This window comes from Carcharodon carcharias, chromosome 4 (assembly GCF_017639515.1).
Source record: "Carcharodon carcharias isolate sCarCar2 chromosome 4, sCarCar2.pri, whole genome shotgun sequence".
NCBI classification, from domain to species: domain Eukaryota; kingdom Metazoa; phylum Chordata; class Chondrichthyes; order Lamniformes; family Lamnidae; genus Carcharodon; species Carcharodon carcharias.
Genome location: NC_054470.1, coordinates 16,201,850 through 16,220,998, shown reverse-complemented (window position 1 = coordinate 16,220,998; position 19,149 = coordinate 16,201,850). Strand labels below are relative to the sequence as shown.

The 19,149-nt window shown below is 42.3% G+C and overlaps 1 protein-coding gene across 10 annotated transcripts in view; it reads right to left on the bottom strand.

Annotated features, from left to right (window-relative positions):
• Window positions 1-2,576: 2,576 nt before the first annotated feature.
• Window positions 2,577-19,149, bottom strand: part of LOC121276954 (casein kinase I) — a 284,162-nt gene continuing 267,589 nt past the window's right edge. For all 10 annotated transcript variants that reach the window (XM_041185689.1, XM_041185686.1, XM_041185693.1 and 7 more), the window contains one exon: window positions 2,577-4,807. In XM_041185689.1, the coding sequence (XP_041041623.1) occupies window positions 4,753-4,807 (55 nt within the window). In that variant the 3' untranslated portion in view covers window positions 2,577-4,752. The remainder of the gene's footprint in view (window positions 4,808-19,149) is intronic.

Sequence of the window (19,149 nt, the reverse complement as noted above, 5' to 3'; positions counted from 1 at the left end):
AATAATAACGTCTAACATTTTCCCTATGACAGATGTTAGGCTAACTGGCCTATAGTTTCCTGCTTTGTGTCTCCCTCCCTTTTTGAATAAAGGCGTTATATTTGCTAATTAATTAAAATTAAAAGTTAAAATAATCAATGGAGGTATAAGCCAATAGTGGAAATGGTGCCACGCAAAATAGCATAACAAGAGCAGAAACTCCTGAACTTATTAACCAAGCAGTGAGTTAGGAACATTCAGTCTTGATTCTTCTGGCCTGAAATCTTAGACACTTACTGGCTTTCTTTCCAGCTACCCAGAAAGCTTCCTAACACTACATACCAAAAACATTGGGTCTAACAAACATTCAGCTTTCTGGTTTGAATACTGTAGCCTGCTACTTGCAAATTTTCTATCAACTCCTATTTTCATTTTAGCCCTCTGCTCATTCACAGAGTCACAGAATTATTATGGTGCAGAAAGCTGCTATTCGGCCCATCATGTCTGCATTGGCTTTTCAAATGAGCACTATGACTCAGTACCATTGTAATGCCTTTTCCTTATAATCCTGCACATTGTTTCTATTTAAATAATCATCTAATGCCCTCTTGAATGCCTCAATTGAACCTACCTCCACTGCACTTCCAGGCAGTGCATTCCAGACCTGAACCACTCACTGTGTGAAAAGGTTTCTTCTCACATTACATTTGCTTCTTTTGCAAATCACTTTAGTTCTGTGCCCTCTCATTCACAATCCTTTTATGAACAGGAACAGTTTCTCCCTGTCTAGTCTATCCAACATCCTCATGATTTTGAGCATCTCCATCAAATCTCCTTTTAGCCTTCTCTCTAAGGAGGACAGTCTCAACTTCACCAATCTATCTCCATAACTGAAGTTTTTATCCCTGGAACCACCTTCTATAAACCTCTTCTGCACTCTCTCCTAAGTATTCACATCCTTCCTAAAGTGTGGCACCCAGAACTGTATACAATACTCCAGCTGAGGCCTAATTAGTGTCCTATAAAAGTTCAATACAACCTCTTGCTCTTATACTGTACGCCCCTATTAATAAAATCCTAGGATACTGTATGCTTTATTAACTGCTCTCTCCACCTGTCCTGCCACCTTTTTGAGTTGTACCCCTTATTTTATATTTTCTTTCCAGATCCTTCCTACCGAAATGAATCACCTCACACTTCTCTGCATTGAACTTCATCTGTCACCTATATGCCCACTCCACCAACTTGTCTATGTCCTTTCGATGTTCTGCACTGTCCTCCTCAAAGTTTACAATGCTTCCAAATTTTGTATCATCCGCAAACTTTGCAATTGTTCCTTGCACACCAAGATCTAGATTAATATATATCAGGAAAAGCGAGGGTCCTATTTCCAACCCCTGGGGAACTCCACGACAAACCTTCCTCCAGCCCGAAAAATATCAATTAACCGTTGCTTGCTGTTTCCTGTCACTCAGCAAATTTTGTATCTGAGTTGCTACTGTCCCTTTTATTCCATGATCAATAACTTATCTTGCAAGTCTGTTGTGCAGCACTGTATGGAATGCCTTTTGCAAGTCCATGTACACCACATCAACAGCATTATCCTCAACAACTCTCTCTGCTATCTCTTCAAAACACTCCAGCAAGTTAGTTAAATGCGAGCTTCCCTTAGGAAATCCATGCTGGGCTTTCCTAATCAACCCACATTTTTCCATGTGCTTTTTAATTCTATCCTGAATAATTGTTTCTGGAAGCTTCCTACCACCAAAGCTAAACTGACTGGTCTGTAATTGCTGGGCTTATCTGTAAAACTTTTTCTGAACAAGGGCGTAATGTTCGCAATTCTCCAGTCCTCTGGCAGTGCCGAGTTTATGGAAGACTAAAAGATTATGAATGGCCAGTGCCCCTGGCAATTTCTGCTCTCGCTTCCTTCAATATCCTTGGGTGTATCTCATCGGGTCTCGGTACCTTGTCAATGTTAAGCACTGGGATTTTTCATTGCATCTTCTAAAAAAAAATCCCCCTTAGCCTTTAAATTTAATTCTGCTACATTTTATAGCCACTTGGTCTCTGATTTGTTGTTTTTCTGGTTCATTCCCTTCACACAATTTAAAGTAGTACTTAAAATTTCATTTTTAAGTTGCTTCTCACTTAACCTTCCCTAAACCCCAATAATGTCCTAAAAGTTTGTTTTCTAAAGTTTTGTTTTTAAATTTACTACTTCTGATGACAATATATCACACTAAACAATATCAAATATTATTTTACTTGTGCACAACAGCATCAGTTCAATGATTTTTATAGTTTGGCTTTCAAAAAAATACAACATATCGTACATGTATTAATTTTTATAAGACAGTTCACATGCAGAACAAATTAATTTTAAAAGAATGCTGCTGTTCATTTAACTAATATTTCAGTCAATCATAAAAACAGGAAGGAAGGTATTAACAAATTATAGTCAATTGAATTGTAGTCAATTCTGAACACGTACCTGTATATGGAATCAAAAAAACAGTAAAAATTTTTGAGCTTCTGACACGCATGGTCAGACAGAACAATAGTTAAGTGTTGGGATGAACAACATTGTAGACTAATTTTAAAAAAAACTACTTTTATTTTTTTCAGTTACATATTGGGAAACAGGGATGTATTACATCACTTGTACAGTCAGGCAGAGTTCACTTTATTAGTATTGACAGAAAAGCGGTGACTGCGTAAAATTGTTGGCCTAAAGTGAACACAGTTGCATTTTCCAACCACAACCAGCTTGTAGTATCGCCAGAAATAAACTTCTTCCCAGGCGTAAAATGCAGCACTAGAAATCTTGCCAATAAGCTTGTGTGGATGCACTGGTCTTCGTTGCAGCGAACGAAAGGTGATTGATTCATTTGTAAAGATTACAGTCCATAATTACATTAATATACAACACACTTTCTTTGCTATTTGTGACAACTTCATGTTGTACACACTGTACAAGCAAAAAAATACTAGCAATTAAAGTAAATCGAAAGTGATGTTCAAATTTATGGAGGTACAGAAATAACACTGTACTTATTTACACACATTATGTAATTGAAGAAAAAAGGATTTGGTCAAATACTGCAGACATAGTAGTGGTTCCCTGCCATTATGATTTGCAGTTTCATGTTAAAATATTCTGCCTTGTCTTCCAGTCTTTCTAATCCAAACGCGAAGAAGTTTGCATGCAACATATTATTTGAACTTAATACATTGCATCAGACATAATCCAGAACTCAACATTGCTGATCAAAAAAAAGTCAAGAATATCCAGCGCAAGATTGAAACTAAAAACAGTGTATAAAACAGTTGATAAACACTGCACAACATTGAATTTAAACATCTGTGGAAACAAACTGTTCAGCAGAGGATGGAAAACAGAATGAGATATTTTATAGAACAGCCGGTCTGTTCAAAATGCAGGCACTTCAAGGGTTTATTGGGAAAGTACCTGACCCATCTCCAGCATGAAGTCTTTGAACAGCTGTGATTACGATAAGAAAGGAATGTTTCACATACAACTGCACAGTTTGGGTACCACAGCTATTAAATGCAAAAGGCAATATTATCTGGCCTATTTCTTTCACATTCTTATTTTAGCTTTCATCAAAGGGCTACTTTATGGATTAGATACGGTGCATCCAAATCACCTGGCAGTACAGGATGCGTTGAAGTTAGCCAGGACTTGCCTAAAATCATTTTAGGTCTAATTAATTTCTTCAAGATGCACTTCTCTCTTTATCCACCATCACAGCTTTGCTCCATGTCTTACCACATAGTACACTTCAAGGCATGATCAGAACACCCTCTCACCTCCTTCATTCTAATAACTCTCAGAACATTCAGCATTAATCTGTCCAAACAATACATCAGGAAGCACAGTTTACATTTTACAAACATGTCATAATATCAGATAATAAGCACATGCTGCCCTTTCTACTACACTGCTTCTCCATTAGGAGTAAAAAAGCAAGTATTGTTTGTACACATGAATGTTTACAGCTGTCTCATGTTGTATATACTGTAATAGTGCAACAGCCATGAATTACCATCCATTGAATCAATCCCTTCCTTCCACAGTACCTCTAGACCATGACTTCCAAAAGACAGATAAAGGTAGCATAAAATTTAATACTGAAAATTCTGTGCGGATGTCTTCAACTAAGACAAATGAAGGGTGAATGTACAATTCAGAATTTGTTTTATGTTTTTTTTTCTCAAGTTTCTTCATTTCTCAGGACAGTGACAATGATGTCTTGGGTCCTCCAGTTTGCAGACAAAATACCTGGCTATGCAATTACTACAGATCTATTCAAAGCAGCTCCTGTGTTGACAAAATTCATTCTTGACTTGCAACTGTTCTGAGGTTATCACCACCAAGCACTATTCAATACTTCTGCCTTCCGCATGCTGGAACAAATCAACCCTTTCTTTTTAAAATCGCAGCTTGATTTGGTTGAAGTCAAGTGAACAGTTTTTGTTTCATACATTACCCTGACAAGAGGTCCCTCTTTCAATCTCAAAATATGAACACACAAATTTCTGATGAAGCATAGTTTCAAGATGAAGACTGATGAACTAAAAACAAAATACCCACATAAGACAACCACCCAAATCACTGGGCAAAAACATGAGGGAAAAAGTCCTTTGATAAAAGTCTGTTGTCACTGCAGAGATGATTGGTTTCTTGTTTTATGATGAGACAGCAGATGAACAAGTAAGTAACTCTCCATGATCAGACGATTTCCAGAGTCATTTGTGACGTTGAATAGTTTTCCTTTTTCTCCGTTTGAAGAAACAGCAGCACCTAGGATCGTTTGAAAGGAAAACAAAATTACATGAGGAAACGGAACAAAAAAGTGTAACTGATTTAACCGTAATTATAGTTTAGTCAAAACTCTCAAAATAGATTTGTGCATATACAGATGCTTTAAATTGCATTCACAAGACTTGATTTATATCTTGATTGTATATAGGTACACAACAGAGGGGGAGAACAAAAAGGAACCAGAAGGTAAACAGAATTAGAAACAGCTCCTCAAACAAAGTCCTGAGCCAGTGAGAAAAAGAGAGCTGAGCCTGAAAAATCCACTGATAAAGGGATAGGGAGAACAAGGATCAAGATCTGTGAACAAGGCAGAACATAGAGAAAGTGGTGTTGAGGAGGGTAGGGGGTGGCTGCAAAAGAACGACAGCAAAAGGATGAAAGTAGGAGATAGTAAGAGAGGATAAGGGAGCGAAAAAGCGAGGAGAGGCAGGAATGAGGACAATCAGGTGATTTAATGAGAAAGCACAAGGAAGGAGTGAGCATTTGTAGGAGACAGAGAGAATGGGAAGTGTGTGACAACAGGGAAGGAGTGAGGTAGTGTGAAGGAGAAGTACTAAGTATGATGAGCTAGATAGAGATCAGTGCTGGGGGTGGCACTGTTTCTGATTAAGAGCAACTGTTTGGATTCAGAAGCTTAATACAAATTGGTCAAAATTGCAAATTACCCCAAATTAGTGGTGGCAGAGACAAGAGGAAGCAAATCAGGTAATTACAGAATTATTTGAGCAAAATGTGTCAGTGGGCAGATAACACCACCTGGGGCAGAATATTGCGCATGGCTAGCGGGCGTGTGCCCGACTCGCCCGAGCGTAAAATGACGCGCGATGACATCAGGTGTGCATCTCAATGTCATCATGCAGTCACGCAGTCTTGCAATATTTCAATCAGCTGGCAAGCACCGGAATCGGCTGAGCGCCCGCTGATAATTAAGAGGCCTATTAAGGCCATTAACAATCTAATTAAATTCAAATTTATGCTGCCCATCCGACCTAATGGTTGGTGGGCAGGCAAAAAGGCCAAGCAGCAGTTACATTTTTTAGGAGACCTCATCCAGGAGCAGGATGAGGTTTCCTAAAGCAAATGAACATTAAATAAAAACTTTATTTTTGAATTAAAAACATGTCCCGGTTCATGTGACAGAGTCACATGAGGAGAAATGTTTTATTAAATTTTTATTGTCTTTATTATTATTTTTTAAGCAGTGCTTCATCTCCCTGAGACAGCTCTGTGCCTCAGGGAGACTGAAACGCTCTTTTTTGTGCAAGCATGAACTGTGCGCTAGGCCTGGCTCTCGCTCCTCCCCCCGCCTGCAAAGGCAGCGCTGCTGTTTGCATTCCACGCTGGGTGGGCCTTAATTGGCCCCCCTTGTGAAATTGCGGTGAGAGGTCGATTGCGGGCGGGGGTCGGCTTCCTGACCGCTCCCACCAAGCACCCTCACCAAGGGCAAAATCCTGTCCCTGAAACGTAATGCCAACAAATGGGAGGAGAGGGGAGAAGAAAAGAGAGGCCAGAAGGGAGGGAGAAAGGAGTGGGCTCATAGGGGGAAAGATAAAGGAAAGAGTAAAGGGAGAGAATGGCAAAGGCATAAATATTAATATCATACTTGGGCTCTACAACATTGCTATAATACTTCCTATAGAATTAGAAGTGGCGCAGTGTACTCAGGTAGCTCTCACCCCTATTATTAGAAACAATGTAACACATCATGCAACAGGTTGAAATAAGTACTTTCTGCACATGACATAGATTACAGGAGCAAAGAGAAATAGTTTATAGACTGGGAGAAAATCAAGTGTACAGAATAGAATGCTGCTTTCCATTCAAAATATGTAATTTTTTTTAAAAAGTAGAGGGGGGATTCGATAGAAAATGAATACTGTCCTCTTACTACCAAGAAAATTAATTTGAATTGAAATGTTCCTACACATGAACAGGCCATTCAGAATCCAACCATCTCCCCTTAACATTACCATTGCTGAATCCCCACCATCAACATCCTGGGGGTTGCCATTGACCAGAAACTGAACTGGACCAGCCATATAAATAATATGAGCGAAAGTAAAGGCTATCTCAATGAGGTTTCTGCCATAAATACACTCAAACCCCTTCGGAGCTGGGGTGAAGGTATATATAAATCTTGGTTATTTCTGACCCAAACCTTCAGCACCAACAGTAGACTGAAATGTAGAAATGTATTTTTTTTAAAATCAACATCCTGGGGGTTACCAGTGATCAAAAACTGAACTGGACCAACCATATAAGTACCGTGGTTATAAGAGCAGGTCAGAGGCTAGGAACGCTGTGCCGAGTAACTCACCTCCTGACTCCCCAAAGCCTGTCCACAATCCACAAGGCACAAGTCAGGAGTGTGATGGAATACTCTCCGCTTGCCTGGATGAGTGCAGCTCCAACAACACTCAAGCCTGACACCATTCAGGACAAAGCAGCCAACTTGATTGGCACCCCATCCACAAACATTCACTCCCTCCACCACCGATGCACAGTAGCAGGAGTGTGTACCATCTACAAGATGCGCTGCAGGAACTCGCCAAGTCTTGTTAGGCAGCACCTTCCAAACCCACAACCGCTACCATCTCGAAGGACAAGGGAACAGACACATAGGAAAGCCACCACCTGGAAGTACCCCTCCAAGCCACTCATCATCCTGACTTGGAAATGTATTGCCATTCCTTCACTGTCGCTGGGTCAAAATCCTGGAACTCCCTTCCTAACAGCACTGTGGGTGCACCTACACCACATGGACTGCAGTGGCTCAAGAAGCAGCTGACCGCCACCTTCTCAAGGATGGTCAGGGATGGGCAATAAATGTTGGCCTAGTCAACGGCACCCTTATCCCATAAATGAAGAAAGAAAGAAAAACATTTTTCTCCCCTTCACCATCTTTTCAACTTTCTAAACCTTGCTCAGATAGCTGCTTATGATCCCCTTGAGTAACTCTTCCAAAAGACTGTGATTAATATGAGTCTTAACTGCTTTCACATAATGCATCATGGCCAGGGCCAGAACTATTCTCATGAAATGTTGACAAGTGTACTCAAGCAGTTATCCTTCGATAGCTATTACAGTGGGAATAAAAACCAATGTCAAATGCCTAGCCTTTCCTGCAAGCATATTTAATATGTTAGGAAATAGAGATAGTTTAATTGAGTTATATCTGTGTTTTTTTGAGTATTAGGAATTAGTTTTAGCTTTAAATCTTAAGTTTGATTTGTATTTCTGTACCGGTGTGTTAAGAAAGGATAAATGGAGTTTTAGTTTCACTTTAAAAGGGTGCTTGCATTTCTAATGAGGGTAGAAGAACTGGACTGTTGCCCAGCAACAGGGGGCCAGAGAAGCAGGTCCCTCCCACAGACACACACACACACAGAGGAAGAGAAACAGTAGTTTTGATTTGGAAGCTGCTGGAGTTGTTAATTTGAAGATAGCTGTGAAGTAGAAGTAGCCTAGAAGGGACAGATAGCAAGTCGCAAATTAAAAAGACCCCAAAAATCCAGGGGAGTAGAAGAAGATAAAGTCCCAAGACGACCTTCTAGTTAAAGGAAGGACAGGAACGTGGGAAAAGTCCTGTTAAGTTAAAAACACAAATATAACTCAATTGAACTATCTCTATTTCCTAACATATTAAATATGCTTGCAGGAAAGACTAGGCATTTGAAATTGGTTTTTGTTCCCACTGTAACAGCTATCAAAGGATAACTGCTTGAGTGCACTTGTCAACGTTTCATGAGAATAGTTTGGCCCTGGCCATGATGCATTATGTGAAAGCAGTTAAGACTCATATTAATCACAATCTTTTGGAAGGTAAGAGCTGAGAGGTAGAGAGAAAGGCTTCAAGCTTCAAGATTTAAAGAGACAAAAGCTGCAGAAAGCAAATTTAAAGTGAGAACAGCTTGCAAGAGGCAAGAAGGTCCAAAGAGACAACTGAATGTCTGTAACTCTTTGCAATGGGCATGTGAAGCAGTAATGGTACTGTTTTCGATTGTGTTGGTGAGAGAGAGTGTGTGGAAGACAGTTGAATGCATGTGACCCAGGGGAGAAGAACATCGGAAGGAAAGTTCAAAACCGTGGAGGTAAACCCTTGCGGAAGGCGTCTGAGAGAAAACGTTGGTTTGGGAGAAGATTCCAAGGTGAGTTCTTGGAGAGTGGAGATTGGGAACCCTCAAGTGAAAGACGGAGTGAAGCGAGACTGGTTGGCTCACAATGTGACAAGTGTCTGGGGGGAGCTGGGGAGAAATGCATAGCATCTGGTTGAGGTGGCATCTGTCACTTGGTATCAGAGTGTGGTGTGTCTGACCGCAGGGTGTCCATTGAATTACATGGACTGTGTACTTACTGTGAACATTAAAGTATAAGATAGCTTTTGTAACTTGCGTTATCCTTACAAATCTGCACGTCTGTTGAAGGCATAGTTGTGGGTAAAGGAGTATTGTAGTTCATCTTTTCTTGTTTAATAAATGTTTTATTCTTTTGTTAAAAGTTCATCAGCTGTCTCCTGTGACTCTGGTCAGTAGCTACTCTCTATGTACCTAAACAAACAAATAAAATCCAGGATCTATCAAGCTGGGTTCCACCCTGGGATCAGGCTTGTCCAGGGGTAACCTCAGCTGGGGATCATAACAAATACATATATTGTGGAAAAATTCCTCATAACTATGTCCCTTGCTCTCGACTTCTACCTCGATAGTCGAAATTTTCAGCGTAATCAAAAATTTACCTGCATTCATTTATCAATTTCCTTAATAATCTTGATTATTCTTCTCATATCTCACCAATGTTGCCCATTTGTTATGTAGTAATCTAGACAGTGAGGTCCCACATACAATTTAATTACACTGCGTCACAGACATATCTGATCTTGGCTTTACCTAACCCGAGATCAAGTACTACTTATCAGCAATCAGGGGAGGCAATGGCATAGTAGTGTTGTTGTTGCTGGACTAGTGATCCAGAGACCCAGGGTAATGCTCTGGGCGCTCAGGTTCAAATCCCACCATGGCAGATGGTAGAATTTGAATTCAATAAAAATTTGGAATTAAAAGTCTAATGATGACCATGAAACCATTGTCGATTGTTGTAAAAACCCATCTGGTTCATTAATACCCTTTAGGGAAGGAAATCTGTCATCCTTACCTGGTCTGGCCTACATGTGCTTCCAGGCCCACAGCAATGCGGTTGACTCTTAAATGCCCTCTGAAATGGCCTAGCAAGCCACTTAGTTGTATCAAACTGCTACAAAGTTACAAAAAAGGAAAGAAACTGGATGGACCACCTGGCATCAACCTAGGTACCAGAAATGACAGCAGAGGCGACCACACAGTGGTATAAAGTCGGGAGTGAGTTGCCCTGGGAGCCGTCAACATGACTCTGGACCCCATGATGTCTCATGGCATCAGGTCAAACATGGGCAAGAAAACCTCCTGCTGATTACCATGTACCGCCCTCCCTCAGCTGATGAATCAGTGCTCCTCCATGTTGAACACCACTTGGTGGCAAGGGTGCAGAATGTATTCTGGGTGACGGACTTCAATGTCCATCATCAAGAGGGGCTCAGTAGCACCGCTACTGGCTGAGTCCTAAATGATATCGCTGCTAGACTGGGTCTGCAGGTGCTGAGGGAACCAACAAGAGGGAAAAACATACTTGACCTCATCTTCACCAAACTGCCTGCCGCAGATGCATCTATCCAAGACTGTGCGGTGGTCACTCCTACTGATACTGTCATTGTGGAGATGAAGTCTCATCTGTAACCCCATGGCCTGGCATATTCCCCACTCTACCATGACCATCAAGCCAGAGGATCAACCCTGGTTCAATGAATGATGCAGGAGGGCATGCCAGGAGCAGCACTGGCATACCTAAAAATGAGGTGTCAACCTGGTGAAGCCATAACACAGGACTGCCTAGCAGCATAAGTAGCAAGTGACAGACAGAGCCAAGTGATCCCACAATCAACGGATCAGATCTAAGCTCTGCAGTCATGCTACATCCAGTCGTGAATGGTGGTGGACAATTAAACAACACACTGGAGGAGGAGGCTCCACAAATATCCCCATCCTCAATGATGGAGGAGCCCAGCACATCAGTGCAAAAGATAAGGCTGAAGCATTTGCCACAACCTTCAACCAGAAGTGCCCATTAGGATGATCCATCTCGTCCTCCTCTGGAAGTCCCCAGCATCACAGATGCCAGTCTTCAGCCAATTTGATTCACTTCACGTGATGCCAAGAAACAGCTGAAGGCATTGGATACTGCAAAGGTTTTGGGCCCTGATAATATTCCGGGAAAAGTACTGATGACTTGTGCTCCAGAACTTGCCGCACACCTTGCCAAGCTGTTCCAGTACAGCTACAGCACTGACATCTACCTGGCTATGTGAAAAATTGCCCAGGTATGTCCTGTACACAAAAAGCAGGACAAATCCAACCCGGCCAATTACCGCCCCATCAGTCTGCTCTCCATCAGTGAAGTCATGGAAGGGGTCATCAACAGTGCTATCCAGCGGCACTTGCTTCACAATAACCAGCTTACTGATGCCCAGTTTGGGTACCGCCAGGGCCACTCAGCTCCTGCCCTCATTACAGCTTTGATTCAAACATGGACAAAAGAGCTGAACTCCCGAGGTGAGGTGAGAGTGACTGCCCTTGACATCAAGGCAGCATTTGACGGAGTGTGGCATCAAAGAGCCCTAGCAAAACTGGAGTCAATGGAAATCAGGGGGAAAACTCTCCGCTGGTTAGAGTTGTACCTAGCACAAAGGAAGATGGTTGCGGTTGTTGGAGGTCAGTCATCTCAGCTCCAGGACATCACCGCAGGAGTTCCTCAGGGTTGTGTGCTGGGCCCAACCATCTTCAGCTGCTTCATCAATGACCTTCCTTCCATCATAAAGTCAGAAGTGGGGATGTTTGCTGATGATTGCACAATGTTCAGCACCATTCGCAACTCCTCAGATACTGAAGCAATCCATGTCCAAATGCAGCAAGACCTGGACAATATCCAGGCCTGGACTAACAAGTGGCAACTAACAATCGCGCCACACAAATATCAGGCCATGATCCTTTCCGACAAGAGAGAATCCAACCATCGTCCACTGATGTTCAATGGCATTACCATCACTGAATCTCCCACTATCAACATCCTGGGGGCTACTGTTGACCAGAAACGGAACTGGACTAGCCATACAAATACTGTGGTTATAAGAGCAGGTCAGAGGCTAGGAATCGGGTGATGAGTAACCCACCTCCCAACTTCCCAAAGCCTGTCCAGCATCTACAAGGCACAAGTCAGGAGTGTGATGGAATACTCCCCATTTGCCTGGATGAGTGCAGCTCCCATAACACTCAAGAAGCTTGACACCGTCCAGGGCAAAGCAGCCCGCTTGATTGGCACCACATCCACAAACATTCACTTGCTCCACCACCGACTCACAGTAGCAGCAGTGTGTACTATCTAAAATTTGCACTGCAGGAATTCACCAAGGGCTCCTTCAACAACATCTTCCAAACCCACGACCACTACCATCTAGAAGGACAAGGGCAGCAGATAGACGGGAACACCACCACCTGGAAGTTCCCCTCCAAGTCACTCACCATCCCTGACTTGGAAATATATCGCTGTTCCTTCACTGTCGCTGGGTCAAAATCCTGGAACTCCCTTCCTGCATCACATGGACTGCTGCAGTTTGAGAAGGCAGCTCACCACCACCTTCTCAAGGGCAATTAGGGATGGGCAATAAATGCTGGCCCAGCCAGCAAAGCCCACATCCCATGTATGAATTCCTTCTTTAAATGGCACCACAGACACCAATTCATAGTCAATTTGCTAAGATCAGCTTATTCAACTCAGGGACTTGGGGCCTTCTGTATGACTCAATAATACACTCATGAAGCTAAGGGATGTGGGGGTAGGATCACATTTAACACTTTCTATTCTCAATAACTAACACCTCTTATCCCAATCAGGTAAAAACAACTATTATTCATATAACACCTTTATTGTAATGAAACATCCCAAGGTGCTTCTCAGGGAGATTATACAGTAAAATATGACACTGCCACGTAAGGAGATACTAAGTCAGATGAATAAAAGCTTGGTCAAGCATTAGGTTTTAAGAAGCTTCTTAAAGGAGGAAAGCAACGCAGGGAGGTACAGGGAGGGAATTCCAGAGCTTGGGACCTAGGCTACTGAAAGTATGGCCATGTATGGTGAAGCAATTATGATTAGGAATGCACAATAGTCCAAAAGTAGAAATCTGATACAGCAGGGACATTCATTAGAAAGCAGAAGTGTATACGCAACTTCCAAAAGCAGCGATGAAGTTAGCTTATCCATTAAAAAAAGAAAAAGAGTGAAAAACTAAAATTAAGTCAACTTCATTCGTGTACTAATTGATCTCAGGGCACCTGGGGTCGTTTGAAAGGCGAGTTTAAACATTAGGATGAGTTTTGCCTATTCTAGCCATTTTCTTATGTTCACGACACTGGGCATCAGTCCTGTGGATCCTTGTACAAATATTAAGAGGTTTTAATTCTTTCCTTAATGTTGTGTTTTTTTCAAATCCTAAAAGGAAGTCCATTGAAATGAGTGTGCAGAAAATCTATTTTCATTGTGAATATGACAACAATTACTTAAAAGGTAATTTTGTTTTCTTTACAAGATGACTACTTTTCCTTATTCCATTCCTGAAGGCACTGACATATGCTGATGAGGTTCCACAGATCTTTGCAGGCAAGTCATTAGAGTGGAAACTGACATCACAGCCATGAGTGCATCACAGTCGAGCCTACTTATGTTTTCATTTAGTTTCTGCTCATGCACATTCAAGTAAACATCAGTAAATAACACGACCTATAGTTTGACTGCGAGGCAGCAGGGGGTATGTCTGTGAAGGGGAAAGAGCCAGGAATCCTGGGAACATGGGGGCCCTGCTACTTTTAACAAAGTTTACTCCATGTTGTGCTACCATCGAAAAGTTGGCTGGCTGCCAGGGTGGAAAGCCAACAGCAGAAGACTGCAGCTAAAGGCCATTGAGGTCAGACCATCAATTGTGAGGAAGAAGGAACCTTGGAACCTGGTGTGTAGGTTCAGTGGAAACTCAAACCAGCAATCAGGGAGTGTGGGGTGGGGTGGTAGGGGGAGGAGAGAGAAGTAGAGAGAGGTTTTGGCGGTGGGGGGGGGAGGAAGGCGAGAGTCAATTGCGGCACGAGATTTGCTTGCATTTCCTGAGCACTGGGAAACGCTGTCTGCCAGTAAAGAAAGGAGTCTCATTCACAATTTGTAATTAAGGACCTGCTTCTCCAGGGCAGATTACTTGGAGTTCCCAAATCGTACTAAAATTAAAACGAACACACAGTGAGTTGGGGGTCAGGTTTTGTGGAGGGGGTTAAAACGGCAAATTTGTTCAATCGGGATATTAACAGCTGCCGCCCCCACCCCACACACTAGTCTTTATGTTCTAAACAAGCCCCCTCACAGCAGTGGATGCAAAATTCCACCCACCTCCCCAGCCCAAAACAATTTATCTCCCTCCACCTCAATTGTCTAGTACACAGAGCAAGTCAATCAATTCAACCAATGATTGAAACTGGAACCTTCCTCAGTGTCGGCTGTGGCTCAGTTAGTACCACTCTCACCTTCGAGTCTGAAGACTATGAGTTTAAGACCTACTCCTGAGACTTGAGCACAAAAACTAGACTGGCACTCCAATGCAATACTGAGGGTGGGCTACTCTGTCAGGGGTGCCATCATTCAGATAAGGCTTTAAAACAAGGTCTGTCCGTTCTCTCATATGGATGTAAAAGATCCCATTGCACTATTTTAAAGAGGAACAGGGGTATAATTTACAAAGCCCAGGTCAGTATTTATCCCTTAAATGACATCAAAAAAACAGATTATCCGGTCATTATCACATTGTTGTTTGTGAGAGCTTGCTGTGTGCAAATTAGCTGCTGTATTTCCTGCATTACTACAGTGACTACACTTCAAACTTACTTCATTGACTGTAAAGGGCTTTGGGGCATCCTGAGGTCACATAAGCTACTATCTAAATGTAAATCTGTCTTTCTTAGCTGATCCTCGCTTCAATATTTGAAGGTGAGGGTGAGAATCAGCCTGGAATCCTCTATCCAACAACTCTGCTGGAAAGCTTGAATGAGTATGTGTGGACCTGTAGTAATATAATTATTTAAATTTGCAAGATTTCTTTTCCTTTGAGTTTAAAGAAAAAAAAAACAATTTCAATATGTTAAGCATCTTTCAGTTTAATTGGATTATGTATTAGCGGTGCCCTTTAAAAAGAGCATTTGTGCTGACTTCTGGCAGTGACACTGCAGGCAACTTAGTGCCGTCCCTATTGGCCCACTTAAAATAGACCCACTGAGTTGCCCCTCCAGTATTTAAACTCAGTTTCCAACATATCCAGGGGTGTCTCGGTAAATCCTCCATTCTTCCTTTTTATTCGTTCAGGGATGGGGGTTGCTGGCGAGGCCAGCATTTATTGCCCATCTCTAATTGCCCTCGAGAACTGAGTAGCTTGCTAGGCCATTTCAGAGGGCATTTAAGAGTCAACCACATTGCTGTGGATCTGCAGTCACTTGTAGACCAGACCAGGTAAGGCGCAACAGATTTCCTTCCCTAAAGGACATTAGTGAACCAGATGGGTTTTTACAACAATTGACAATGGTCATCATTGGACTTTTAATTCCAGATTTTTTAATTGAATTCAAATTCCACCATCTGCCATTAATGGGATTTGAAACCAGTTTCTCCGAGCATTACCCTGGGGATCTGGATTATTCGTCTGGTGACAATACCATTGCCTCCCCTGTAAAGTTGTGGATTTGAGCTACATTCAGTTAGAAGATAAGTTGTGATGGAGTCCGTGATGGTGGAACAGGAGAAGGCTGTGTGCAGTGTCTGTGTCTCGGGGATCGACCTCAGTGCTGGCTGTGTGGACCCAGGCAGCGAGAGCATGGTGTTTATTGTTGATGCTGGCAGGGTTGTCTCCGGTGAGTTGGGGGGGGGTGGAGGGGGGAGAGGAGTATCCCTGCGCAGCAGAGAGCTGGGGATTGCAGAGCGGGCATTACAGGGGAACTGGCCCAGCTTCTGAAAGGGCAGGAAACAGGCACACATGACCCAAGGTTATGGTGGAAATGTGCCCATGTGACCAAGGTTTGGTTTTCTTGAGGAAGAGGTTGGGGTGCAGTTGATGAAAGGTGAACATGAAGATTGGATCTGGGAGCGGAGACAAGGAAAAATAAGGTTACTGCTGCTGCATTAGTTATTTTGTTTAAAAGAACCAGCCATGCAGTACACAGGGCCGTTACTGAGGGTTTGGATAAAAGCCATTCTGGTGGATCCACGTCGTTAAGACTGTTGTGGGTCAAGGAGGAGCTGCATTTCTGTGAAGACCTGTGCCCGTGGAACTTGGGTTGGTTGGGAGCTGCTGTCAAATGAGAATCAGTGGCTAACCCTTGAATAAAAAGAACAGGGAGTTCCACCTAAGGAAGTTCACAGTTTCAAAGGGCTTTGTGGCTGAGTGGACTGCTGAGTGAATCCAAGGGATCTATCTTTGTTGCATCCATTTAAGGTGTAATGTATAGTTTATATTGACTGCGATTTGCCTGTTAATTCATGTTTCATTAACAATCAAACTGAAATCAAAGTAAAAGTTAAAGTGATAAGAAGTGAAATCTTGACCATTGGTTTTTCCATTGGGGTTATTCAGTAAATTTGGTCCTTTTGATTTATTGATCTCCACGGGGATCATAACGATGTAGAGTGCAATCTGTGACATCTTCCTACAGATTGGAAGAAAAGCGTGATAGAATTTGTGTAATATCTAAAAGCCTAGGGGGCACTGATATAGATCTGGGAGCAGATCATTCACATGGTCTCTCGGCAGGAGACGGAGGAAGAAATGCCGCAATAACTTGTACAGGTCAATAAAAACTTAAAAGATCCAAATGGTAACTGAACCAGAAAAAGGTTTATTACTCAGCAATTTTGAGGGAAAGATGGATTAAATGGTCACTTTACCACCTTGTAAATGTTTTTATTACAGTTTAAGTAATGATGAGGATTATCGTTTATGTTTAGCTTTGATTTAAGTGGCAAGCTGAACTTTGATGTTGTTTCATAAATTAAGGATTGACATACAGACCTAAGTGGCATATGGTCACTTATTAATCTACAAACAAGCCCAAAACCAAAGAAGCCCCTGTTTTGGCTTCCACGGGATCTACTATTTTGTACAGTATGTGCAAATTCCCTCTTTTCCACACTTCTGTCCAAAAACAATTACAATAAACTTAAACAGGTGCAGCTTTTTTGGGTAGAATCTGGACATGTGCATCATTCAATACACTGAATCAGGAAGTATGGGATTACAGAAGACTGTGTAAATGTTCAACTGTAAAAGTGGTCAGTTTATTTTAAAAAATGAAGAACAACAAACAACAAACAACCTTGTTAAAGCTCTACAGGTATTTCCAAGTTAGAGGTGAACATTCAGCCATGGGGGAGGGGTTGGGGCGAGGCAACGAGAGAAGATATAGCTTCTGGCAGATTTAATAACACCCTCACTGTGGGTGTTTTTGAGCTAGCCAATGAGAGTGATTAGTGAAATGCTGGAGGGTTTGATGAGGGGTCAACTTCTTTGCTTTCGGTGATACATCTGGAGAAGAGAACTTGGAAGCAGTTTCCCAAGGAGCAGAGATCACATTCCACTTTGCGGAGAAGATGTGACAAGAGAGGAAAATTGTGATACTAGGAGAACTATGCTACTTCAACAGCAGTGGTAAGTAATTGAAACACTTCAGCAGAAGATGAAGAGAGCTAACTGTACAATGTATTTTTGGAAAGCCCAACTGATTCCACTTATGTTGCTGGGTCTGGTATGGCCATGAAAATTTCTGATACTGAGCTGATGAACTTCAGTTATTGTGCTGACACTTTATACACTGGGAATTTCCATCTATTTGGTCCAAAGAGGGCCTCCATCCCTGCTCTAACCTCCTGAAACTGTTCTTCATCATTTGAATTTATAAAGTAGGTGCTTTGTACCCCCTAGGAGGTCCCTCTGCCATTTAAAAAGTAAAAAAAAAAACAGGATTTTTCTAGTCACTGGCTCATTAAGTTGCTGTCACTTCTAAACCTTACAGCAGCATATTATTTCCAACAGCAGGGGCTTGTTTTAATGAGTCAAGTGACCCTGACTCGAGGAATTGCACTCGGGTCAGCTCATAACATGCATGCTAGCCTCCCCGGTCATTCCCATTCCACCACATAGGGATTGTATCCTGTTGAATTATCCAGGCCATGGAGCTTTTATCAACTTTTAAATCAGAAAATATTCACGACTTTAGCTAAATATCTTAAATTTCGTGTACCGCATAAGACTGAAGTATAGAAATACTCTCATGCACCAAAGGTAAAATATATCAATAATGTTTTCACCAAAGTGTTAGAAACAACACCATTAAGTAGCATTGTTCCTCCTAGTATCAGCTTTTCTCTCGTGTCACGCCTTCTAGGGAAAGTGAAATACCAGCTCTTGCCCTCAGGAAAGCACTCTAAGCTCTCTCTTTCTCCTCCAGGTGCTTCACAGTAAAAGAAGTTGGCCCCTCATTATTGAACAATGGTGGCAGGTTTTAGCTTTCACGAATCTCGCTCAATGGCTAGCTCATTAACATCCACCATGGGGATGTTAGAGAGTCAGAGGGGAGGGTCGAGGTGACACATCGACACAATGAGAAGGAAGAATGGGTAGAGGCACATGGTCAGGAATACATTGCTGACTGGGGAATTAGAATGAACACCTTGAATTTAAAAAGACCAAAGTTGGCAGAGAATCCATTATTGGTACAGGCATTGGCAATGCAAGTGGAAGAGTCAACCAGCAGCATGCGCAAACACTGAAAGATAGTTTAACAACATTTCAGTCCACTATGGAGCATTTAACAGCTGCAGGGACCTCTGCAGTAGTGACTCAGTTACAGAGGTGCTAAGGGCTGTCTGTTCTTTCTCTATCGATGGTTAGACAGCAGCTCTTGCTGCTCGAGGTGTCCCAAACCAAAAAAGGATTGTCTCTTCCATCTTCAATTTACCAGCTGGTTGCAGGGCTTCAATGACCTCTACTTTCCTGCAGGTCAGAGGCCGGGCAGAGCTAACTCTCAATATTAGTGTACTTGCACACGAGTAGGGGAGAGCCCTCATCCTGAGTGAGGTACAGCCAGAGTGAATGTGGGTATTGGCAATTTGGTGCACAGTGGGAATTCATTGCAGAGGGGAAGAGGTGCTCTTTG